At 45.3% G+C, this 25,098-nt stretch overlaps 2 protein-coding genes across 2 annotated transcripts in view; both read left to right on the top strand.

The window, feature by feature from the left end:
• Nucleotides 1–2,731: 2,731 nt before the first annotated feature.
• On the top strand, nt 2,732–11,102 carry EPCAM (epithelial cell adhesion molecule). The gene is made up of 9 exons (XM_075267006.1): nt 2,732–3,083; nt 6,492–6,608; nt 7,435–7,681; nt 8,294–8,356; nt 8,442–8,505; nt 8,930–9,031; nt 9,144–9,341; nt 9,526–9,567; nt 10,604–11,102. The coding sequence occupies exons 1-9, from the start codon at nt 3,020–3,022 to the stop codon at nt 10,643–10,645; spliced, it is 939 nt and encodes a 312-aa protein (XP_075123107.1). The 5' UTR covers nt 2,732–3,019; the 3' UTR covers nt 10,646–11,102.
• A 3,294-nt stretch (nt 11,103–14,396) lies between these two features.
• MSH2 (mutS homolog 2) overlaps nt 14,397–25,098 on the top strand; it is a 67,445-nt gene continuing 56,743 nt past the window's right edge. The window contains exons 1-6 of the mRNA XM_075267018.1: nt 14,397–14,643; nt 16,628–16,782; nt 17,108–17,386; nt 18,061–18,207; nt 18,682–18,831; nt 23,979–24,112. Coding sequence (XP_075123119.1) covers nt 14,436–14,643; nt 16,628–16,782; nt 17,108–17,386; nt 18,061–18,207; nt 18,682–18,831; nt 23,979–24,112 — 1,073 coding nt within the window. The 5' untranslated portion in view covers nt 14,397–14,435. The remainder of the gene's footprint in view (nt 14,644–16,627; nt 16,783–17,107; nt 17,387–18,060; nt 18,208–18,681; nt 18,832–23,978; nt 24,113–25,098) is intronic.

The raw sequence follows: 25,098 nt of genomic DNA, 5'->3' as shown, positions 1-25,098 counted from the left end.
CCCCTGCACACAGTATTATACCCCATAGTGGCCCCTGCACACAGTATTATACCCCATAGTGGCCCCTGTACACAGTATTATACCCCATAGTGGCCCCTGCACACAGTATTATGCCCCATAGTGGCCCCTGCACACAGTGTTATCCCCCATAGTGGCTCCTGTACACAGTATTATGCCTCATAGTGGCCCCTGCACACAGTATTATCCCCCATAGTGGCCCCTGCACACATTATTATGTCCCATAGTGGCCCCTGCACACAGTATTATGGCCCATAGTGGCCCCTGCACACAGTATTATGTCCCATAGTGGCTCCTGCACACAGTATTATCCCCCATAGTGGCCCCTGCACACAGTATTATACCCCATAGTGACCCCTGCACACAGTATTATCCCCCATAGTGACCCCTGCACACAGTATCATCCCCCATAGTGGTCCTTGCACACAGTATTATGCCCCATAGTGGCCCCTGCACACAGTATTATCCCCCATAGTGACCCCTGCACACAGTATTATCTCCCATAGTGGCTCCTGCACACAGTATCATCCCCCATAGTGGTCCTTGCACACAGTATTATACCCCATAGTGACCCCTGCACACAGTATTATGCCAAATAGTGGCCCCTGCACACGGTATCATCCCCTATAGCGGCCCCTGCACACAGTATTATAACCCATAGTGGACACCCATAAACAATTATTATACTCCGGGGTCTTTTCAGACCCCAGAGTATAATAATCAGAGACCCGGGGGATTAAAAAAATAAAAAATTACTGTTTCTTATCTGTCCCCGGCTCCTCTGCTGTCTTCTCCGCTGCCGTCCTACTTCTATGACGTCGGACGTTACATGACCCTGGATGCAGGCCGGGTTCATGTGACGTCAGAGACGTCAGACAAGTAGGAAGGAGGCCTGGCCAGGATCGTCGAGAGGTAAGTAACAGTGTTTTTTACGTTCCCTTACCTCTCCCGGTCCGCTAATCATTATTCTCGGGGGTCTGCAAAGTATAACGATAGTATTTGTGGGGCCCGCGGTGTCACTTACCGATCCCAGCCTAGCCAGGATCGGAAAGTAAATAGGGCCCGTAACGGCCTATTAAAAAAAAAAAAAAAAAAAAAAAACGCAGCGGTAGCGGCTGTCACCGGGCCCCCTAATGGCCCGGGCCCTGTGGCAGCTGCCTCCGCTGCCTCTGCGGTAGTTATGCCAATGGTCTGGGGTCCCTGGGTTAACAGGTCCAATATCCCATGTCTGTCATACTGCCTTCAGCTTTGACCTGTAACTGTGTGCGAGTGATCTGTTTTATTCTTACCCTGGGCAGTTTCCACTAAACCCTAAAATTTATCTCGTATGGTGAGTGATATAAAAAAAAATAACATGTGATTTGCCGTTCTTGACCACCTCTAAAAGTGATAAAAAAGTTGTATGTGTCTGAAAATATTACCCATAAAAACGCTACCTCGTCCCACAAAAACAGAGCGTTTACTCAGCTCTGTAAATATTAAAAAAAGTGTCAGAAAATGGCAAAGCGAAATAAACTTTTATTTTTTGTAAGTTATAGATCATAAAAAAACTTTAGACATTAGGCATCACTGTAATTATATGGACTCACGGACTGAAGGATTTGTGTCATTTTCACTGCACAGCGAATGTTGAAAAAAAAAATGATCCCAAAAAACAAGATCAAAAACGGCATTTTTTTCTCATTCCATCCCACAAATGATGTTTCTACTGTTTCACAATACATGATATGGACAATGCAATGGTAGAAAAAATATGGCATTAGAAAACATTAAAAAAAGAAGCCCTCATATGACTATGATGATGGGTAAAAAAGAAGTGGGGTAATTTATCAATCCAACTCCATCAGTTTTCTGGTATAGATGGGTGATTATGTGGCTCATCCTTGGTGTAAGGCTCTTTTTGCACCCAAAACGCGTCACCTCCCCCATTCTGAGAATGTAGTTGAAACGCCCATGGCCCAGTTCACATCTGCGTTCGGGCCATTCCGTTCCCCTCTCCTACAAGCAGCACTTTTCTCTCCTCATTTTTTGTGCAGAAACCGAGCGGTAACCACATGGACCTCATAGTCTATGGGGTCCACGGGTATCCTAAGGTAACTGCTTTTATATGTGGATAGGTTTCCATTGGGGGGGGGGGGGTCGCCGAATGAAAACCCGAACGCAGATGTGAACTGGGCCTATTATATAGGAAATCTATGCTAGTTCCTGACTGGTGTAGGTTACCATTCTGGCACATGGGCAGACACCTGATTATTAAGAAGTCAGAAACTCTTGGTAATTCAGACGCAGATGGCGCCAGTCAGAACCTATTAAGACTGTGGTGGGATTCGCCTGTCTTGATAAATTCCCCCCAGTATATATATATATATATATATATATATATATATATATATATATATATATATATATATATGTGTGTATTATAGCCACCTATGTAACACAACCATAGTAACCTATGTAGCCACTAGTGCAGTTTGTTTACTGATTCAGAGACCTGTACAGGTGAGTAATAAGTTTCAGCAATCTGTGGGGAGATCCTAGAGACAGTTTCCCTCTCGGTGGGAGGACCATGACATCACACAGAGCAGGCAGTGTGTCCAGATGGGACAGGTAGGAGACTTCCCACAGGTGAGTCATCCCTCCTAGTTTCATCCAGGTGACCTGTGACGTCACTACCCTCCTCTATATAACTCACTGCTTGTGTATAGACCTGATCACTCTCTGCTATTGGATCTTCAAGCTGGAGCTCAAGGTCTAAGGATCTGTATTTAACCCCTAGGGCACTGGTTTCGGTGGAGGAGGGGGGTTGCTGCACAGTATCCAGGTGTAACCAGAGGAGGGTTGCTTGCAAGTTTCGTCCTTGTTTGTGATTCAGGGAGGGACCTGCCTGACCGGTCTGACCTGGTATAAGTAGGAGGAGTAGGAAGTGACTTGGGTGAAGACTCTTGAACTGGGGGATCGGACCCTAAAGGACATTGACAAGTCAGAGGTGTCTGGAAAGATGAAGACCTTCATTGTAGCCTCCTTATTGTGCTGTATCGTCGTCATACAGGCTCAAAGTCAAGGTGAGTCCCTGCCCTCAGGTTATTGATGCCCTTCAATATAGTGGGATCAGGTTATTGGAGCCATTTATACCCCTATATTATAGTGGGATCAGGTTATTGGGGCCATTTATACCCCTATATTATAGTGGGATCAGGTTATTGGAGCCATTTATACCCTGTATTATAGTGGGATCAGGTTATTGGAGCCATTTATACCCTGTATTATAGTGGGATCAGGTTATTGGAGCCATTTATACCCCTATATTATAGTGAGATCAGGTTATTGGGGCCATTTATACCCTGTATTATAGTGAGATCAGGTTATTGGAGCCATTTATACTCCTATTTTATAGTGGGATCAGGTTATTGGAGCCATTTATACCCTGTATTATAGTGGGATCAGGTTATTGGAGCCATTTATACTCCTATTTTATAGTGGGATCAGGTTATTGGGGCCATTTATACCCTGTATTATAGTGAGATCAGGTTATTGGAGCCATTTATACCCTGTATTATAGTGGGATCAGGTTATTGGAGCCATTTATACTTCTATATTATAGTGGGATCAGTTGTAGGGACCATTTATACCCCTGTATTATAGTGAGATCAGGTTATTGGAGCCATTTATACTCCTATTTTATAGTGGGATCATTTTTAGAGACTTCTGATGGAGATCGTTGAGTTGATACTTTGTAGCGAATTTGAAAACCCCTGATACAATGTAGCAAAACTAAAACTGAATCTACAATGAAGGCAGGAGCCCACAAGACCAGATCTCCAGGGGATCAGCTCTGTCTTTGGGATCTCTTCAGAGCCTGCTGGGCTTTGTAGTTACTTTTCAGCCATTGTCTTCTGACCAGTGTGATCTTCTCCTCCTATCTTGTCACTTTCTGTGATTTGCTGTATTGTTGAATATAAAGGGTTAATAGTGACCAGAGAGCACCGCAGGGGTTTTTACACTTTGTTAATGTGAACTGTCACCAGAGTACAATGGGATAATGTCAGGGCTCTGTAACCTGCGGCTCTAAAGCTTTTACAGGACTACAACTCTCAGCATGCCAGAAGATGTAGTCCCCAATATCTGATGGGGCTCTGCAGTACTTGTCTTGGTCCAGACCTCCCCCGTATCCCTCCTGTAGGTGGCCTGTGTGTGTATATAGATACGTATGTGTGTGTGTATATAGAAATGTACGTTTATATAGGTGTGTGTGTATATATAGTTATGTACTTGTATATAGATACGTGTGTGTGCAGGCTGTATCAGTAAGATATGGAGGTGTGTGTGTATAACTAGTATATCTGTAGCTGATAAGATAGCAGCCCTGTCCCGTTAGCTCCTCCATTGTTTTGCAGGTTATCTCTCTCTGGATTATTATATCATTTTATAACGTCTTGCCGCACCTCGGGATAGCTTCCCGCTCACACTGCACTGTATGAGGCGCGGCTCTGTCAAAATGGCGCCGGGCTGTGCTCCCTGGGGGGGGAAATGGTATTCTTGGCTACACCTGTATGACGTCACAGGGAGTGGCTGCCAGTACCTGAGGCTGTGCTGTGGTGGAGACTTGTCTTTTGTTATGTCTCAGTGACTAGGGGAGGGGGTGTTACTGTGACCTGTATAGGTGGGGGGCCCCCCTAATAACATGTATAACAGTTTACCTCAGATCTGCCGATATTGGGGTAGTCTTCCTCAGGCTGTATTCACACCCACTAGGTGCTTTGTTGCGTTATCTGTTGCGTCAGGCTCCGGTGCATCTATTGGGGTCTGTTCCATTGTGGAGAAGTGTTAGTGACTGAGGGTCACACTTGCGTTTCGGCAGTTATCGAGGCTCCTAAATACTTCGGCCTCCACTTATATTTCTGTGGGTTTATTTGATGATTCCACCAATAATGGAGCCGCAGCAGTGGCCTCATATCAGAGCCGTCTATTGAGGGGCTGTCAAGGTAGAATCAAACTGATTTGGGGGGGAGTGAATTTTCTGTGCACCATCGTTTCCCGTGCTGTACAGACTTGGGCTATGTTCACACTTGCACCTGTTATGTTTGGGGGTTTCTGTCCCCGAATCCACCAGAGGTGACCTGTAAGGATTCTTGCTCTTCTCTCTGCATTTTCCAGAAGACCTCACTGGGGGGGTCTGCGGGTCACCTTCTTTAAGAGGATTAGGTTTGTTCTTCTGGTCCCCAAGTAGGTCTAAAGAACAGAAACCAGGTGCAGGTGTGACCCTAACCCGAGGCGTTCGCTAAAATCTGCAGCTCTATAAATCAGAAGATGAAAGTAATGCCAGTAATAGGAACTAACAAGAATTTTTTCATGAATTTTGGGGTATCCAGGTTGTGTAGTAGAAAATGGCCAATTTGATACTTTTTATTTTGTGGGTACTTTTATCTGATAGCTCCTTAAGGATTACCTAACATGCAAGTGACCTCTTAGAGCAGTGGGAGGTGCTGCTGCTTATCTCTTCGGGAAAAGAACACTCTCCTTCTAATTTACTTGCTACACAATGCCAAAAGTGACCCTAAACTATATTCAGAGCCCCCCCCCCCCCCAATAGGAACCTATATGCATAAAAAAGCGATTGCTTAAGGAAACCTGTGAACCCCATAGATCATAATGGGGTCCGTGTTGTTTCAGAGAAATGCAGAGAAATGTGCTGCTTGCAGGACCTCATTACATGTTTCATGCGGAAACCACACAGACCCCATTATGATCTATGGGGTTCACAGGTTTCCTTAGGTAATCACTTCTTTGTGCAGATAGGTTTCTGTTCAGGGGGGGTCACCAAACAGAAACCCAAACGCAGATGTGAATAGGGCCTTACACCTGCCCACCATTCCAAGGTAATGATGGGTCTGAAGTACCTCCCGGCTTAACAGTGACCTTCCCAGTAATAAACAGGTGTGCCCTTTCTCTGGGTTGGGGGTTGTAGCTATGGTCAGATACAACAGTAACCTGTGGCAGCAATGCCTCATCTGGTTGCACTTTTTAACTGTGGAGTGTGTGGGGGGTTGTATTGTACTGTATGTAGTAGGCACAAAGCTGCAAGGAGGTCGGGGGACACAGGGCATCGTGGATCAGTGACGTTTGGAGTCCTATATCTTGACTGGGTTTGGCCAAGGAAACCTGTCTGTAGTACATACTATATACACCCATTTTTTGCAAATTCTATTTCGCACAGTAAAGTGGTCCCGTAGAAGTAGAACAAATAAGTGGGCACTTGAGCCAGAGCCAACCTAGACCAGCCCCATGCAAGTCCCTAATGGTCTCTGTAACCCTTCTCGCTGATATAGTGCCTTATTTATCTTGTAACTCTTTGATATGTTTGGTGTATTAGGTTGTTCCTAGTATAGTTGACATGTATACATACGATTGGAATATTCTGCATTTGTCCTTATTGGTAATTCTGATGTCTTTACAATTTCTTTCCTCTGCAGACTGCAAGTGCTACTCCCATTATGATGGCAAATGTAACAGCGGTGGTGGTGTTGGGCAGCCCTGCCAGTGCACCCTTCAGATAGGTCCAGACACCAGGCCCGCAGACTGTGAGAAATGTGAGTATTGGCTTTCACTTGCTATACTGTAACTTACAGGACATGGACTTAATAGGCGTATGTTCTGATATCGGTTGTGTGCTCTGTTCCTGAAATGGGTATGTATGTAAGTTGAGGGGGCTTTCCAACATGGAATTTGGGGTCTCTACCTTCGGGTTCCTCTGAGCACACAAGGTCTGACTCCTCTCCGATCACTGGTTATGGGGTTGGGGCTCCTGCTGCTTCCTGTGAGAAGGGCCAAAAAGTAGAAATCTGCTGTTGGAATAGGAGTAGAAGTGGGATCAGGGACTATTGCTGCTTTTATGTCTATAATTTACTGCATTCTTTGGTATATTAACATTTATTGCCAATAAAGTGCCATTGGGCTGAGGCCATACAATGCCAAAATACAGTAAAACAATACAGCATTCTACAATCCAGCAAAGAGAATAGGACTGAATTCAAGCTCATCCAACATGCAGAAAAAACTTGAAATGTTCAGCTCGCTCATAAGCTTTGAAAAATGTGGCAGGTTAATGTGATGTGAATAGAAAACGAAGAAGAAAAGTTTCCTCTGTTCTCTGCAGAGTTCTTGCCTGTATGTAACCCAAGTGGGTTTTTCACTCTATAGACTCTTCTCCCCAATTTGCTAGAATGCCCAGTTAATGTGGGGTCTGTGGGTAGGAACCCTGTTCTGCTTTCTTGGTGTCCCCCAGCAAGCAAACACTCATCCCCCCCCCCCATATGCTATAGATGGGGAAATAATTGAAAAACCTTAATCTGGTAGCTGGTGACAGTCCTAGGGTTAGGTGGTGAGTTACATTCAGCATCTTTGTATCCTCCACAGTGATTCCTAAATGCTTGCTAATGAAAAAGGAAAGTCTTGGCACCAAAGCTGGAAGAAGAGTAAGACCTGCAGGTGCCCTGATTGACAATGACGGCCTCTACAACCCCGACTGTGAAGACAATGGTAGCTTCAAAGCAAGGCAGTGCAATGGTACAGAGATGTGCTGGTGCGTCAACTCCGCTGGGGTTAGAAGAACTGAGAAGGCGGACAAAGCATCAAAGACCTGTCCTGAACTTGTTAGGACTTTGTAAGTACTATCCTGTCTAGGTATAGCTTGAAGTATCTGTAATGGGGACTGGTTAAATAAATGTATGGACACTGCCTGGCAAGTCATGTCAGTCTTAGATAGGGTAGTGTGGCCAGTCCATGAAAATATGGGGCAGAACTGTAAATACTGTCTGAACTTTAGAAAACTATAGAAAATTGTATTTGCAAGATTTTCAATGTCTGGGACATTAGACGACCGCTGGGTGCCACAGCTATGGGGTCAAGTTTCCACCAGACTTTCTGTACCACATTGGAGGGAAAACTACAATGGGAGCAGTGTGAATGTGAACGCTCCCATTATAGGACTTATTCTTGGGATAGGTCATAAAAAAAAAGTCAGGGTTCTGACACCTGGGGCTCCAGCTGATCAGCTGTCTAAACCTCATCAGACCTTGCCAAGCTCAGTCCTGCATATTAGTATGACAGGTACCTATGCTCAGCCCATTCACTTGAATGGGACTGAGCTGTTATTGGGCCTTATGACTGAATGTGACTTCAGATCTGCTCAGGGTTTGGTTTTCACATTCTATTTTTGTTGCTGAACCTTTGGGCATAACTAAGGTCTTTACACTTTCCTCTTCTTTCTTTACAGCTGGGTAATTGTTCAAATGAAGCGCAATAACACGGATGCGGTGTCCATCCAAGACTTGGAAACGTAAGTGAACGATTATCCATATATGATAAATGACGAAGCTGGAAAAGTTCAATAATAACTTGCTGATATTCCTTCCTTATAACAGGGCAATAAGAAAGGTGATAACAGAACGCTACAGGCTGCCTGCTAAATACATCAAAAAAGTTGAGGTAAGTTGGATTTCCTCTAATACCACCTGACAGCTTATTTCTAGAAGATGAGGCAGCTATACAAACCCTCCTGACAATCCAATGGTCATGTCATTGGGGGAGGGGGGTGGTCAGATGGTAACGCCTTAGAGGTCCTGTCTGAAAAGCCCAATGACGTATCTCATGTGATGGGTGCTGTTACCCTAAGCACTTTGGCCTCTATGCAGATTGGTCATGCCAAAGATATAAGCCCTCTTAGAGTTGATGCTGCAGGACTTGGTATAGACCCCCTCCCCCAAAGAAACTAGCGTTACGTGATGGTGTCACATTAATCCCCAATGTGCTACTATAGATTTCACTTTAAACCTTGACTGAGTGATTAACATAGAATTCCTTGAGGATTTTGGCAGATCCTATAAACCTGCATTACAATTGTTTTCTACAGTTTGAAGAGAACTTGATCTACGTTGACTTGATGCAAAATTCCACTGAGAAAGTTCCCGGTGAAGTAGACATTGCAGATGTCGGCTACTACATGGAGAAAGATGTAAGTGTCTCTATCGTCTGTATCGAATGCCTCCGGGTTTTGTCTGTAACCAGATGGTCGGATCTGATTGTCCTCTATATGAGTGGGGTTACATGTGGATTTCTTTCTATAGATCAAGGGAGACAGCATCATTGCTTCCACCAGTCCATTCACCATCCCAGTCAATGGAAAGAACTTCTTGGTTCAGGAACCTCTTATCATGTACATCGATGAGAAGCCTCATGAACTGTCCATGAAACGCCTGACTGCCGGTGTCATCGCTGTCATTGTCGTTGTGGTTGTTGCTATTGTTGCAGGAATAATAGTATTGGTGAGTACTGCTTACTATTGGGGGCGCTACAATAGCTTCAAAGGGAGGGTTTAATGGCAACATATGGACCCAAAAATCTCCTGCATCATGCATGCTTACAGAAGTGACTGGTACTTTGGAAAGGTATTCTTAGAAGTGGTCTACTATACTGGATGTGAATAACTGATATAACTTTTCTTAACAGGTCCTCACAAGAAGAAAGAGGGGCAAATATGAGAAGGCAGAGGTAAGATGCTAGATGCCATATTGATATTTCAACAAGCAAAGTGTATGAAGCCATTCAATCAGGGTTTTGCCTATAGTCATGAAGATGTGCAAACTGTACTTGATCTAAAAGGGTTGTGCTCCCCTGTGATGACTTATAACTTAAAGGGGTTGTCCCAGGATCGGGGTAGTTGTGTGTTGGTTTACCCACCATGAATACTGCAGTGGGCAGGCATCGGTCACTGCTCTGTTTAGTGCTTTTGGATTCCAATCTTGGCAAAGCGCTGTATTTGGCAATCCATAAAGTTGAATGGCACTGCAAGACAAAGGCCCCATTCAGTGTCAAACTGGGTCACCAGAGGATCCTCCAGTAGGTCCAAACTAACACAATGTGGAGCAGACAACCCAAATTTGAAGGGTACGAAGGAACTGTAATCCAACACTAAGGAAACTGGGACACCAGTCTCTAATCTGTTGTGGACCATTGCTTCTCTACTTTTCTATAGATGGGTCTGATTTGAGACCCTTTATTGAGCTACAGCCTAGAAAAAAAAAGTTTCATGCACTTCGCTCAAGCTTCTACCTCCTTCCCAAATGTGGACACATCCCCCTTAAAGAGAACCTTTCACAAACCCCAGTTCTTGGCATCCATAACCGGATCCTCTCCACTGGCTCCAGCACAGTTGGGCTCTTCTATGGCCCCAATTCCTGTACAGTTTTGGTGCCTGTTGCTGGTTAGGCTTTAGGGCCCCTTCACACGGCATAAGCGTGCCGCTCATTTATACACGTGTCCGAGCACAGCACTTCAAAACAGAGCCCATTGATTGCAATGGGCAGTGCACGTATATGCTGTGTGAAGGGGAGCGTAGGGGGTACCAAAACTAACAATGGAGACTAGAGAAATTTCAGTTGCATGTTAACATTTGCAAACTTGGGCTCTTTGCATGAAACTTTACTGCCCATCATTACCCTACTACTGAATTGGATGGAGGTGGTTGGATTGGATGACATGGTGACTCCTTGTAGCAACTAACGTCCTGGTTTTGTTTCATCTGCAGATGAAGGAGATGAATGAAGTGCAGAAAGAACTCAACTCTTAAACGTGCCACAAGGAACTAGAAGACATCAGGGGCCCAGTCACCCTGTCAAATCCCAACGTGCTGGATCCATCATGAAGCTGTACGATCTGTATGACTGGAGCCTTGTTCTCTAAGAATACTGTGCCCAGTAATGTTAGCTATTTATTTCTGTGGACCCTGCACAGAACCTTGTACCTGACATTTATGCATTGTCTTTGATCCTTCATCAGTGAGTTAGTGGAAGTTTTTAACTTTTTTGTAGACCTTTAAGTGTCCTTAATATTGGGGGCATTTCAGATGGACTCAGGTTTTATTGTCTAGCTATCTGCTGGGGCTGCTCTAGCCCAGGTTTTGTAAAAACAAAGGGTGGGGGAGGGTTTATGGTTTTTGCCTGGAAATAAAATGAATTTTTTTTATGTAAATAACCTATTTGAAGTGACTTTTTTATGTAAACTGGAGAAAATAAACAATGTAAAAGTACAGATTTGCTTTACTGTCTTGGATCTTATTCATGGCATCTATATAACACTGATGGCAGAAAAGACCACCATGTATGTGGCTTCTGATCCACCCAAGTAACTTCAGATTGGCAATTATTCAGGTTGGTAGACTTCCAGTAATAACTTTCCTCCCAAATATATACCCACCACCATTCCCACCCATTCTATTATCTGCCCTCTTGTAGATATGGGGGATGAACTGGACACAGTATTCAGTGTGGTCCAGAGCGATGTACAATGGGATCCCAATCTCCCAATGATCATGAGACGTCAGGACGTGCGCTCAAAATTAACCTCCTGCAATAATAGGCAAATCTCCTTGACCTGGCTCAGTGCTCCTGACAAAGTGTCCAAGACAATGTGCCCATAAAGTCCTGATAAGTAATGGCCCTGATTTTAGTTGTATCTAGAGATGAGCGAACACTGTTCGGATCAGCCGATCCGAACAGCACGCACCCATAGAAATGAATGGAAGCACCTGTGACGCTGACTTTGCCGGCATCACAGGTGCTTCCATTCATTTCTATGGGAGCGTGCTGTTCGGATCAGCTGATCCGAACAGTGTTCGATCAGCTCTAGTTGTATCCACAATTGTAACACTGGTGTAAATATGGTGCACATGGCTGGGCTAAAATTTTCCAACATGTTTGAATGGAATCTTCTAGAAAGGGTCCTGGCTTGAATGTAGCACAATGTGTCAAAATTCTGATACAAAGTCATCTAAAGGGTGCTCGAAATAACTTCTAAAAGTTGGCAAGTATGTATCTATGATCTAACGCAAAATGTGGTTGCAGTCAAACTGTATCCTAAATTATTTCCAAACTGCCAAGGTTAAGGCTGATCTTACACGGCTGAAATGTAAGTCCGCAATTGAGGGTTTTCAATTGCGGACCCACTATATTCAATGCAGCCTCTTACATCACCAGATATTTTATCCATGGTGTGCCAGGCTGCAACCGTGGTCCGCACTTTATAGAGCTGGTCCGCAAAGGTTGTGAATTCATGGCATTGCACGGACTCGCCCATAGAATTCTATGGAGAAATGCAGCAGTTCACAGGTGTCTGTTGCTGATCAGCACCTTGTGGAACATAAAATCAGTACGGCTATGTAGACCAGCCTAAGTCTTCAATGGCAATCAAGAAAAGGTGGCATCTGTGCCAGGGAGGGGGATAGATATATATATATATATATATATATATATATATATATAATATATATATATAAAATTTCTTTTTTTTTTTTACAAGCCTATAACCTATGGTGGTCCAGATGTTTTTGCAAGAGTTACTTTATCTAGTCCCTTCAGTAGCAATCTCCCCACTGAAATGAATTTCAGGTGCTTTCTTCAGAACATATTTAATACAATGGTGGGAGAGGAAACTGGATGACGGCCTGTCCTGGTCAGGTGCTCAACAACCCTATTGTACTGTAGTGAGCTTTGCATCCACATGATCCTCACATGACTAGAACAGAATTTATCCCCTTGAGTAAATGAAGGTTTCTATTTACTGATGGCAAATGTAGATTTTAAGGAAGGAATTGGACTAGCGGTCTGCTGAAGCTAGAATCTCTCGGGCTGCATTGTGTTGGCTTCCCTTGTCCTATGCTTTCTCAACTCTTTGAATCTCCAAATGATGGTAACTGGGCTAAGTACTTGTAATGGGTGTGGGTATTAATCCTGTGGTTATGCCATAAATACTTGCTGGTAGCACCTTTTATATGCACACTTGTGTGAACATGTCTATTGCAACATCAAACTCTAAAAATAAGCGGACTTGGTCTTGCATTCTGTTATGACTATTGCTTGTCTGCCATGGCTGCAGCAGAACAAAAAGCTGCCATCCAAGGGCGTAACTACCGTAGAGGCAGCGGAGGCGACTGCCACAGGGCCCGGGCCTGGTGACAGCCGCTACCGCTGCATGTTTTTTGTTTTTTTTTTAATTGGCCGTTACAGGCCCTATTCACTTGCTGATCCTGGCTGGGCCAGGATAGGTAAGTGACACTGCGGGCCCCCACATACTATCATTATACTCGGGGGTCTTTGCAGACATGAATCTGGAGGCAGAGATGGAGGGACATGAATCTGGGAGGCAGAGATGGGAGGACATGAATCTGGGGGCAGAGATGGAGGGGACATGAATCTGGGAGGCAGAGATGGAGGGGACATGAATCTGGGAGGCAGAGATGGAGGGGACATGAATCTGGGAGGCAGAGATGGAGGGGACATGAATCTGGGAGGCAGAGATGGAGGGGACATGAATCTGGGAGGCAGAGATGGAGGGGACATGAATCTGGGAGGCAGAGATGGAGGGGACATGAATCTGGGAGGCAGAGATGGAGGGGACATGAATCTGGGAGGCAGAGATGGAGGGGACCTGAATCTGGGGGCAGAGATGGGGGTACATGAATCTGGGGGCAGAGATGGAGGGACATGAATCTGGGAGGCAGAGATGGGGGTACATGAATCTGGGGGCAGAGATGGAGGGACATGAATCTGGGGGCAGAGATGGAGGGGACCTGAATCTGGGAGGCAGAGATGGAGGGGACATGAATCTGGGGGCAGAGATGGAGGGACATGAAACTGGGGGTAGAGATAGAGGGGGGACATATAATTTACGGGTGACTGTAGGAGGATTATACTGTGTGCGGGCACATGAAAAATTAATGAGAATGGGCGGAGTCAACACAAAAGTGGGCGAGGCTAAATTTGCCACGGCGCGCCGCACTTTTTGTCCCTCTTTCAGTTCTTCAAAAGTTGGGAGGTATGCTACAGTTTGGGCGCGGTGCAGCGCGTTACAGTCCCTGCATAGGGGACATTGCAGAAAAATACACGTAATGGACACAAACTTTGCGGTTTTGGAAATTGCAGCGTGTCAATTATACCTACAGAAATGCTGGCGGTTTCCCTATAGGTATAATGGAAGCAGAACATCCACAGAGGAAACCTCTACGGATTTTCTATGAAAAGTGCTGCGGTAAAAGCCACAATGAGTCGCCGCTGCGGTTTTCCCTGCACCCCTTTATTAGCTGGGGCTTAGCCTTAGACAATTTTCCTAAATCCATCCAGTCTTCCTATACTAAAGGTTTATCAGTAGAGCTGACCAGATCAGCGCCATCCGCAGGGCTAAGACCCTCTTGTGGGCATCAGCTAGAAGTCTTACCGGGCTGTGCCCTCACCTAAGATGGCGCCCGCAGCGCGTGCGTACGCTGCGTGCTGACGTAATGACGCCGTTGCCGGGCGACGCGGCTCTGCCTACGGCCTGTCGTCCTGTGTTGTTGCTGCTGCTGTGAGTTGGCGGGAGATTCCAGCATGGCGGTGCAGCCGAAAGAGAAGCTGTCTATGGACAGCGGGGCCGAGAGCGGCTTCCTCAGCTTCTACCACTCCATGCCGGAGAAGCCGGACACCACCGTGCGAGTGTTTGACCGGAGCGAGTACTACACGGTGCACGGCAGCGATGCCTTGTTTGCCGCCAAGGAAGTCTTCAAGACCAATGGAGTCATCAAGTACCTGGGATCAGGTGGAGGCGCTATGTTATACATGTTACCGGGCTCTTATAGGCAGTCACACCCGGGCCCTGTATATCAGGGGCCACAGAGCACTATGAAAGGGTTAATAGCAGCCATTAAAGGCGCGTGGCTCGGATAGTTATGGCCGCGGGAATCTGATCTCTGGTCCCCAGCGGTTTGCGGAGGTCACGGCGCTCATGATGGCGTCACATGGTGCGGCTCAGTCCTATTCAAGTAAATGGGACTGAGCTGCAATATAGCATGAGATGTAGGGCGCTGTGCGGGGATGAGGCACCCAAACTCTGCAGCCACGTTAAGCAGCTGATCTGTGGGGGTCCTGGGTATCCGACAAGGAGTCCCAGAAAATCCCTATAAACCTGCACTGCAGCCCAGGGGATGAAGCCCCCCCAGTGCGGGCAACACCATGTAAGCAGGACTGCCTCCTCTATGTCACGTCAAGCAGTCCATGGCGTATGACCTATACAAACTATGCAAAAAAATGTTCCTGCGCAGCGTCTTCCTGCTTTATGGCAGTGATGGCGTCCTCTTTGTCATCCTGTAGCCAGTTCGTTGTCTCAGCAGCCGTATTTGCGTGAATAGCGCATGACCACTGGGTGCAGCCTGTACAGGAAGGTGAATGGGATGTCGCCACTTCTAGGCGATGGTGATAGAACAGGAGACTTACAGGAAGTCTGAAACTACACCAGATTTATCACAGTGACTGATGCTGGAGGATAAATCTGCTGTATTTTATGATTCTGCAGTTACCGTATTTTACGGACTATAAGATGCACTTTGTTTTCCCCCCCAAATTTGGGAGGATAATGAGGGTGCGTCTTATAGTCCGAAGGGGGGCAGAGAAGCGGAATCGCAGCATTGCCATATTCCTGCCGCCGCTGGCTTCCTGCAGCGACAGGAGCGTGGAGATACTGCGGGCCCTGACACCTGTGCTGGCGGCTAAAACCCTCCCCGGCATCTGCTGTCTTATTACAGCAGAGGTCGGGTCTGTAAGTATAATGGCGGCTGCTCTGCTGCAGAGCGGTCGCCATAGCAGACGCCAATGCCTGCGGTCCCCACCATACCTGTAAAGTTGCAGGCTGGCTCCTGTGCGGCGATATCGCAGGAGCCGATCTGTTTCTATGACAGCTGGGAGCCAATTGAAGGCTCCCAGGTCTGTTATAGGAATATTACTATTGCGGCTGGTCATATAGTAATGGTACAGAATCACCTATAGACGGCAATACACTTCTATTGCCGTCTATGGGACTTGCAATCAAATGATTGCAGGTTCAAGCCCCCTGGGGGGGGGGGGCTAATAAAATTGTTAAAAAAAAAAAAAAAAAAAAAAAGGCTTTAAAAAAATATATAATAAAATATTAAAATAAATAAAAGTTCTAAATCCCTCCTTTCCCTAGAATACATATAGAAGTAGAAAATTACTGTGAAACACAAACACATTAGGTCTCCCTGTGTCCGAAAATGCCCGATCTACTGAGATTTTTCCTGTACGGTGAACGTCAAAATCCCAAACCACCAGGTTTTTTTTTCACTGTTTTGCCTCTGATTTAAGTAAAAGGTGATCTAAGCAATAGACATTCCCCAAAATGGTAGAACTAAAAAGTACATCTGACCCAACAAAAACGCTCTATGCATCCCCATACAGCCGCAGGGTCACCGGGCAATGTGGCCTTGCAGTTGTTGCAAAACTACAACTCCTATATATTAAATATTTTACCATTTTTTTTTAATTCAAAAAAGCAAATAAAAAAAAAAAAAGCATCAACAAACGTTTCTTTATTCCTGAAGTTTTTTTCAGCCTGCAAAAACTTGCGTGAGCGTATCCTTAGGCTGAGGCCCCACGTTGTGGAAATGCAGCTTCTTTTGTTGCAGATTTTTTACATTTTTTTGTGGATAGGTCATCAGTTCAGTATAAAAATCGCTGGGGGCATTGCAACCGTTTTACTGTAAAAAAATCATCATTTTTCTGATTTTTAGGAAGCAAGAAGCTGGAGAGCGTGGTGCTCAGTAAGATGAACTTTGAGTCGGTGGTGCGGGATCTGCTGCTGGTTCGCCAGTATCGTGTAGAGGTTTATAAGAACAAGTCTGGAGGCAAATCCTCCAAGGAGAATGACTGGCATCTGGCTTTCAAGGTACGGGCTTCAAGCTGCCATATTACTGCTATAAATGGGATCTAGGCATATGACCTGGTACAAGTCACTGCACATTGCTGACGTTTTGCAGTGTGGTTTTTGGTTGCACAGCAAGTACATGTGTGCATGACCCTGCAGCACAGCCAAAAACCGCAGTTGCCTCAAGCTTATTCGTGCACAAGATCATTACATTATATAGCCGGCCTTGGGGAACATTGTATTTGGGAAGCGTATCTATAGCACTCCAATCACCCGTCGGAGTTCTTTGGATCTCTCTTGGGCCAAAAAAAGAATTATAATTTCACCATCTACTTTCTCTTTTCAGGCCTCACCAGGAAATCTCACCCAGTTTGAGGAGATTCTCTTTGGCAACAATGACATGTCCTCCGCTGTTGGGGTTGTTGGTGTCCGCTTGGTCAGCTCTGAGGGACAGAGATTGGTCGGTGTTGGTTTCGTAGACTCTACCTTCAGGAAGCTCGGAGTGTGTGAATTTCCAGATAACGATCAGTTTTCCAATCTCGAAGCTCTCTTGGTTCAGATTGGCCCAAAGGAGTGTGTGATGCCTGGAGGAGATGCTGGCGGAGACATGGGGAAAGTAAGGCAGGTATGTCAATAATGTGTGCAAGCAGTATGGGTCTTGTGATGGTGACACCGCTGCAGGTCTCCGATCTGTTATTACCAGACTGCCGAGGTGTCTGACATTGCGTTCACATCTGTGTCGTGGGTTAACCCATTTATGCCTAGAGTTCCATTAATGGAACACAAATACAATACAACCTCCGACATAAATGGGTTAATCCGTTTTTCTGTTCCGTTGTAGGGCTAGAAAAACTTATCAATAAAACAAATCCTTGTAATAATGGATAACAACGGATCCCGGGGAACTCTGTTGACGCTAATGGGATCGCTCTGGTATCTGTTTTTTTGCCTCTGACTTTTCCAGATGGGAAAATTGGGATTGCAGGACCACAATTGTCCATAAATTAAAATGGTCTGTGCACCAGAAGGACGCCGGTGCAGATGTGAACATAGAGTAAGGCTGAGGCCACATGTTTTGGAAAAGCTACGAGTTTTTTTTAAGCTAAAACCAGGCATGGATCTATCAGAAGGGAGAAGTATAAAACCTTCTTTCCTAGTCCTTTAGGTTTTGGCTCAAAAAACACACAAAAAACAAGAAAAAAAGCAGCTTTTCCGCATACAATGCGGCTTCAATAATCCTGCAAACTTAGTTTTCTTTTGCTTATCTGATCTTTCTATTCCTTTAATTACTTTCTGCAGATTATTCAGCGAGGTGGGATTCTCATCACCGATAGGAAGAAGTCTGAATTTACCACAAAGGATTCTGTCCAAGATCTTAACCGCCTGCTGAAAGCGAAAAAAGGAGAACAGATCACCAGCGCGGCCTTACCAGAGATGGAGAAGCAGGTATATGTATATATATGGTGTAGCAAGTACAGGACGCTTTATGGCAATACAGTCCGGTGCGGTTGTATATGCAGGTGCGGCCATGTCTGGTGCATGAGACGTATTCTCTGTCCCCATTTTTGTTGCGGCAGAATTTAGGTTTATTCATGCCTATCCTGTGTGATTGTGCCCAGGAAACTGCTTTTCACATTGTAGGACTTTCACATAAGACGCCAAGTATTATCCTGGCTTCTAATCTGAATGGCAGGCATCCTTCCGGTGTTATCAGGGTTTACCCAGAACATGGGTCATTTCTTATTAGGAATGGTTTGTGCCCATTTTCTATTTTTCTTGGATGGGATCTGCTTGCAGTTTTGGTGCCCATAGGTAAATGCAGACTCTGGGGATAGTGAGCTGTGTGATGCGCCTGTGCTACCTTTACCTGTTTGCCTCAGTGTATGTACTACTGTGTCCTAACATCTCCTGTAATCCCAGGTTGCAATGTCCGCCCTGTCTGCCGTCATGAAGTATTTGGAGCTGTTATCGGATGAGTCTAACTTCGGACAGTTTGAGATGACCAGCTTTGACCTGAACCAATACATGAGATTAGATAATGCTGCCGTTGGTGCGTTGAACCTTTTCCCTGTAAGTATCACCCAAGTAAACAGAGGTGGAATCTAATACAGAGTTACATCACGTCAGAGCTATTCCATTAATATATATTGGTAGTATTGTCAGACATGCATCTCCCATAGACTCTGAAGCTAAAATTCTGCAGTTACAGAAATATAAATGACACAGAGAGCCCTGATATTTAGTGAGAGTCACAGATCTATTACTACCTCCTTGTATAGATCATAAGATTCTCCTATCAGAGTCAGTAATCTGTCCCTCGTCACCTCCACATTCACATGCACACTCTGCTCAGACTAAAGGAACATAAGCTATTGCCGGAGGGGAATATATCTCCCATGAGAAGAAAAGATTGGGCAAGATGAAATCCAACATGTCCCATCCTTTTTACCCCTTTTTGACATCCCCATTCACATTAGATGGGTGACTGATCCTGGTGAAGTTGGCAGACTTTCACCTAATGTCTATTGCCAGCTTCTAAAGCTAAACATAGACATGGCTGTTTATTGAAGACTTGTCTTATGTGATATATATATATATATATATATATATATATATATATATATATATATATATATAATATATGCTCCGCAGGTGTACTGAATAGGTGAGGGGAGAGGTGATCGCACAACCACATTGTATATATCAGACGTGACCAGTCTGTACATGTTGTCTTTGGTGGAAATCTTCCATTTTGATGCACTTTAGACTAATGCATAGGTGTCAGACACAAGAGCTGAGCCAAATCCAGCCCTGGCCTTGTCTTTTGGAGCCCACAGGCAGGGCCACCTGAGTCCCTGAGGGGGCAGCACTGGCCAGTGGTTTGGATACAGACACTGAGTGCAGAGCTGCATTATTGTCTACCCCTGAGCCACGACCTGTAACTCTCCCCTGCCATCCCCACAGTGTTAGGGTGTCAGGGGGCGGCTTTGGATGCCTCTCCCCAATATTCTGAACTTGTCAATTATTGTATTTACACAGCAGTGATGCAGCGGGTGGGACCTCCTTATACACATGGCCTCCACGCATCTTATAATTTTTTTTTTCCCCAACGGTACCATAGACAAGGGGTCGTGGTTCCAGTAAGGAAACAGAAGATGCATAGGGGCCAGAGGACGTCCTGCCCGCCACATCACTGCAGTGTAAATGTAATAGGATTATATAGTGCTGCAGAGCATTGAATGGTGTGTGGGGGAGGGGTAGTAATACTGTAATGGTGCCCCACCCATAATGAATAGCATTGCCTGTGCTACCAAGCATTGACTGGCATGTAAGGGAGAGCAGACTATTAACTCTGGGGAAGTATTAGACAGCTATTACTGGAATAATGGCCCCCTGCCATAGATAATAGTGTTACTTTATGTGTGCGCGCTTATGGGCTCGCTGGTAATGGTGCTACACACAGGTAATAGCATTGCTTATGTAGGGGGGCTTCTATTAGGTTAGACCCCCTGAACTAATGTGTATATGCACCTCAAAGGGGTGAACTAAAATAGGTCACACCTTGGCACCCCTTCATATTTGGGACCCCCATCAATCAGCTGTTTGTAGAGACAACCTTTTTGGCTTCTCTTTTGTTCCGATGATGTCATGTTCATTGGTCACATGGTGCAGCTGCTCCGTCCCGTTTAAGTGAATGATGCTGAGCTGCTATGTCACAGACCCCATACAGTGCGCCGTATTTGGTATTAACAGACATGTATACTTTGTATTCAAGTCAGTGTGTCTTACCTGCAATACCAAACACGGCCACCGCGCAATGTGTGGCGCTGCACTTGGTATTCGGCGAAGAGGCTGCAGCACTCTCACCCAGAGGCTGCGGTCTCTTCAAGCAGCTGATCGGCTATTGATGACCTGTTCTAAGGGTCCAGCACTCGGCACCCCTACTGACCAAGAGTCACCAGCATCAGAACATGCACATGGAGCCAGAAGCCGTCTGGTCTAGTGGCCGGACTGGATCAGCACCCGTTCATTCCTATTGGTAGTAATGATGGTATATACAGTACGTTGTATTATACAAGGCCCATACAGCGGTGTAGATTTGCAGAGCGGTTTGTATAGGGCGGCCATTACATAAGGAATGCTGGAGCTGATCTGCCGTGTAGGCCGTGCCCCAGCACAAGTTACAGCAGGCCTGACTACAGTGTTCAGGAATGCCGTCCTCTCACACTCCAACAAACACCACGGTTTTGTTTTGTCTCGTTTTATTGTAATCTAGAGGAGCTCACTTTATTTTTTTTTATTTTTGCAATACCTGTGGAAGCTGTGAATGAATGTCGGCGCCTCGCCTTTATTTATCTGATCAAACAGAATATTGTGTGTTTTACCGCACGGAAACCAGGGATCGAGCAGGGTATGGGATCATGTCATATTGCCTGCAGCTATGGGAAATTTATAGTGTATTCCGATAAAGATGAGGAAAGATAACACCGAACACGCCTGTCCCCGTCATCCCTCGCAACAGACTCCTGCCGGGGGTTTCCAGGACCTTCTGTAATAGACTCTAATTGCCCATGAAAGGGGCAAATGAGCCTAAGAAAGTAGGTCTGTGTCTGCACAGCTTTCCTATAGGGCTCCATCGTATAAGGAGTATAAAGTGCAGCTTTTTTTCTTGCCCTGCAAATAGGAAAGTGCCGTCTCTTGCTCTTTCCAATACAGTTCAAACTTTTATTTAGGATTTGGAGCAACCGAGGTGGGGGTGAAAGGGGAAAAAGGGCAGACTCTCCTGCGCCTGGGACTCTGTAGTCCTCTCCTGGTTGTGTGCTGGAAGCCGTGAGGCTCTCGTGACTGCCAAGACCAAATTGTGGCCTCAATAGTTGCTGGAATCTGTGGCGTATGTGAGTGACATGACCGGTCCCTCTCCAGCCACGGCTGAGGCCACTGATTGGTGTCGGCGCTCTCGTGATCCTCATGACTTCTGTTGCTGCAAGTCAGAGCATGTGAGTGAAAGGGACCGGCCAATCTTGTACACCCGTCCTGACCAAATCCTGATAACATACTGGCCTATTGGTGGCCGATAGGAACCGCTATTGTCAGATGCTGACCTGTGTATATGTGTGTATGTATGGCCTATGTATATGTGTGTATGTATGGCCTATGTATATGTGTGTATGTATGGCCTATGTATATGTGTGTATGTATGGCCTATGTATATGTGTGTATGTATATGTGTGTATGTATGGCCTATGTATATGTGTGTATGTATGGCCTATGTATATGTGTGTATGTATGGCCTATGTATATGTGTGTATGTATATGTGTGTATGTATGGCCTATGTATGTATGGCCTATGTATATGCTGGGAGCTTTTCTCTGCACATATGTTAAACATAAGGCTCATATACAATATGTATGGAGTGTTTCCCTATATCCACATATATAACCTTAGTATAGGTCATCAGTGGGGGTCCAACTCTGCAGCCTCTTCATTAAATACTAAGCACAGCGCCACACATTATGTAGAGGCTTTGTTGGGTACTACAGCTCAGCCCCCTTCACTGTACCATGTGACCAATGAACATGACGACATCAGTATGGTAAAGCAGGACCAGACAGATTAATAGCAGGGGCCCTGGGTGACTCCCAGAGATCACTAATACATGGGCCTGCCCTAAGGATAGGTATTAATATATAAGGCCCAGATACCCCCCATTAAAGTTGTTTATAGGACCAGAAAAACATGGCGACTTTCTTCTAAAACAGCACCACACTTGTCTACTGGTTGGATGTGGTACGGCAGCTCAGTCCCGTGAAACCTAGCTGTAATACCACACACAACCCATGGACAGGTGTGGTGCTGTTTCTGAAAGAAAGTCGCTGTGTTTTTCAAATCCTGGGCAATCCCTTTAAGTAACACTCCTTATAAAAGATATAGTTTATACTGTTCAGAAAATGGGTTTGGGGCAAAAAAAAAGGGTCACGCACTGGCACTGCCCATTCTGTCCTGGTATATCTGATGCTTGTCGTGTAGCCTGATCTGGTCAGAAAACGACAATGAATGATTAGTATACGGTGTGTCTGTGAAGCCCGGGGTGCAGGGTGAGGCGGGTTGCATTTTTCTCACTTTCTTTGGCAGTTTCCTATTTTATTCTTATGTAGTTGAGGCGTGTTCAGACAAGGCTTGCTCTTTCACGTCAGTAGATTTTCTCAGTGATAACAGCAGGGAGGGATGGCGATATATAGAGAGGTATTTATCTGCTCTGGAATTCATCCTCTTCAATCGCATTCAGATTTGTGGTTGGAAGAGAAAACTACAAAACCAGAGCTGTGACGTTGGCTGCCCGGATGTGTGACCACTGGGAGATCTGACCCCCACACAGAAGCTGTGTCATATAAATTAAACCAAGGGATACTTGCCAATCCGCGTTACTATGGGGAATGTTGTTGCACTCATTCACTTGTGTCTGGCTCGATGCACCGAGCCACAAACATCAATATTGGCAGCCTGAATGGTGGAGCAGGATGATGAAAGCTTCCTGCTTCACCATTGGATTCAACCTTAAGGATGCAGATGGGTAGAGGCTATTTGGGGGGGGGAAGGGGTGTTTGGTGGATGATGTTAGTGATTTTGATAAAATTAATGGTGCCAAACTGCTTAAAGGGATCCTATCATTAAAACTCAATTTTTTCTCCCTAACACGTAGTAGCCTAATGTAGAAGGCTATTCTTCTCTTACCTTTAGATTTCTTCTCCGTGTCACCGTTCGGTAGAAATCCGGGTCTTCCTCGGTATGCAAATTAGTTCTCTCGCAAGCACTGGGGGCGTCCCCAATGCTGCAAGAGAACTCTCCAGCCCCGCCTCCATTTTCTTCTAGAATGTCCTCTCCCTGTGTCGTCTTCAGTCCTGGGTTTCAATCTTCTAGGCCTCGGGCAGAGCCAACTGCGCATGCCCGGGCCACAAGAAAATGGCCGCTTACTCAGTAAGCTGGTGTAAGCGGCCAAGACGATCTAGCAAAAATAGCAGCTGTCACAGCTTTCCATTCCAAACAATGGCAGGAGGATTGCAGACAGAATTTGAAGCTGATTTTGAGGCGAATTCCATGTCAAAAGCAGCTTCGCATTACACAGTGTGAACCCAGCCTAATGTAAATGAACAGCTTTACTTTAGTGATGTAACACATGGTGAAGGATCCTTTACATTCTCTTCCAATTCTCTCCAAGGGCGCAGCTGAGGACACGACAGGAACGCAGTCACTGGCCGGACTGTTAAACAAGTGTAAGACCCCCCAGGGGCAAAGATTGGTCAACCAGTGGATTAAACAACCCCTCATGGACAAGAACAGGATTGAGGAGAGGTGAGTGAGACGTCTGTTAATAGAAATGGGACAGATTTATAAAAACTGTCTAATAGTGTTTGTTGCCCCTATCACCAATAAGAACACATTTTTTATTTTCTGGCGGAGTAGGTTACGTTGACACTCGCTTCAGCTCTCCATCTGCAAATCTAATGACATTTTGTATAGTTATATTATTACAGACTGAGCATTTAAATATTTTATAAGGTGCTGGCTACAGTCCTGTCCGCATTCAGCATCACAATACCATTTTTTCTCAAAAGGTTTTCTTAAAGTGAAGCTATCAGGATATGATAGAGGAGAGAAGCTGAGCTGTGTGATATATAGGGGTATATGATAGAGGAGAGAAGCTGAGCTCTGTGATATATAGGGTTATATGATAGAGGAGAGAAGCTGAGCTGTGTGATATATAGGGGTATATGATAGAGGAGAGAAGCTGAGCTCTGTGATATATAGGGTTATATGATAGAGGAGAGAAGCTGAGCTGTGTGATATATAGGGGTATATGATAGAGGAGAGAAGCTGAGCTCTGTGATATATAGGGTTATATGATAGAGGAGAGAAGCTGAGCTGTGTGATATATAGGGTTATAGGATAGAGGAGAGAGGCTGAGCTGTGTGATATATAGGGTTATATGATAGAGGAGAGAAGCTGAGCTGTGTGATATATAGGGTTATATGATAGAAGAGAGAAGCTGAGCTGTGTGATATATAGGGTTATAGGATAGAGGAGAGAAGCTGAGCTGTGTGATATATAGGGTTATATGATAGGAGAGAAGCTGAGCTGTGTGATATATAGGGTTACATGAGGTAGGGTTATACATTTTGGAGGAGGGTTTCTGAGTGAATCCTGATGGGTCTCCTATGATACAGATTGAGAGTCCTGATTGCTCCGCCCACTCAGGATGATTGACAGCTCTCCCTTTATCATCTTACCAAAGAACAATTCCCTCTCTGTTGAGCTTCTCCTTCTCCCAGCTGTTGATA

This window comes from Leptodactylus fuscus, chromosome 3, assembly GCF_031893055.1.
Source record: "Leptodactylus fuscus isolate aLepFus1 chromosome 3, aLepFus1.hap2, whole genome shotgun sequence".
In the NCBI taxonomy this organism is placed as follows: Eukaryota; Metazoa; Chordata; class Amphibia; order Anura; family Leptodactylidae; genus Leptodactylus; species Leptodactylus fuscus.
Note: the sequence above shows the minus strand (reverse complement) of the source record. Positions and strands in the feature narration are given on the sequence as shown.

Coding starts and splice junctions, on each gene's coding strand:
- EPCAM (XM_075267006.1), top strand. CDS start 3,020: ATGAAGACCTTCATTGTAGCCTCCTTATTGTGCTGTATCGTCGTCATA. Junction 3,084..6,491: donor CATACAGGCTCAAAGTCAAG/GTGAGTCCCTGC, acceptor TTTCCTCTGCAG/ACTGCAAGTGCTACTCCCAT. Junction 6,609..7,434: donor GCCCGCAGACTGTGAGAAAT/GTGAGTATTGGC, acceptor TATCCTCCACAG/TGATTCCTAAATGCTTGCTA.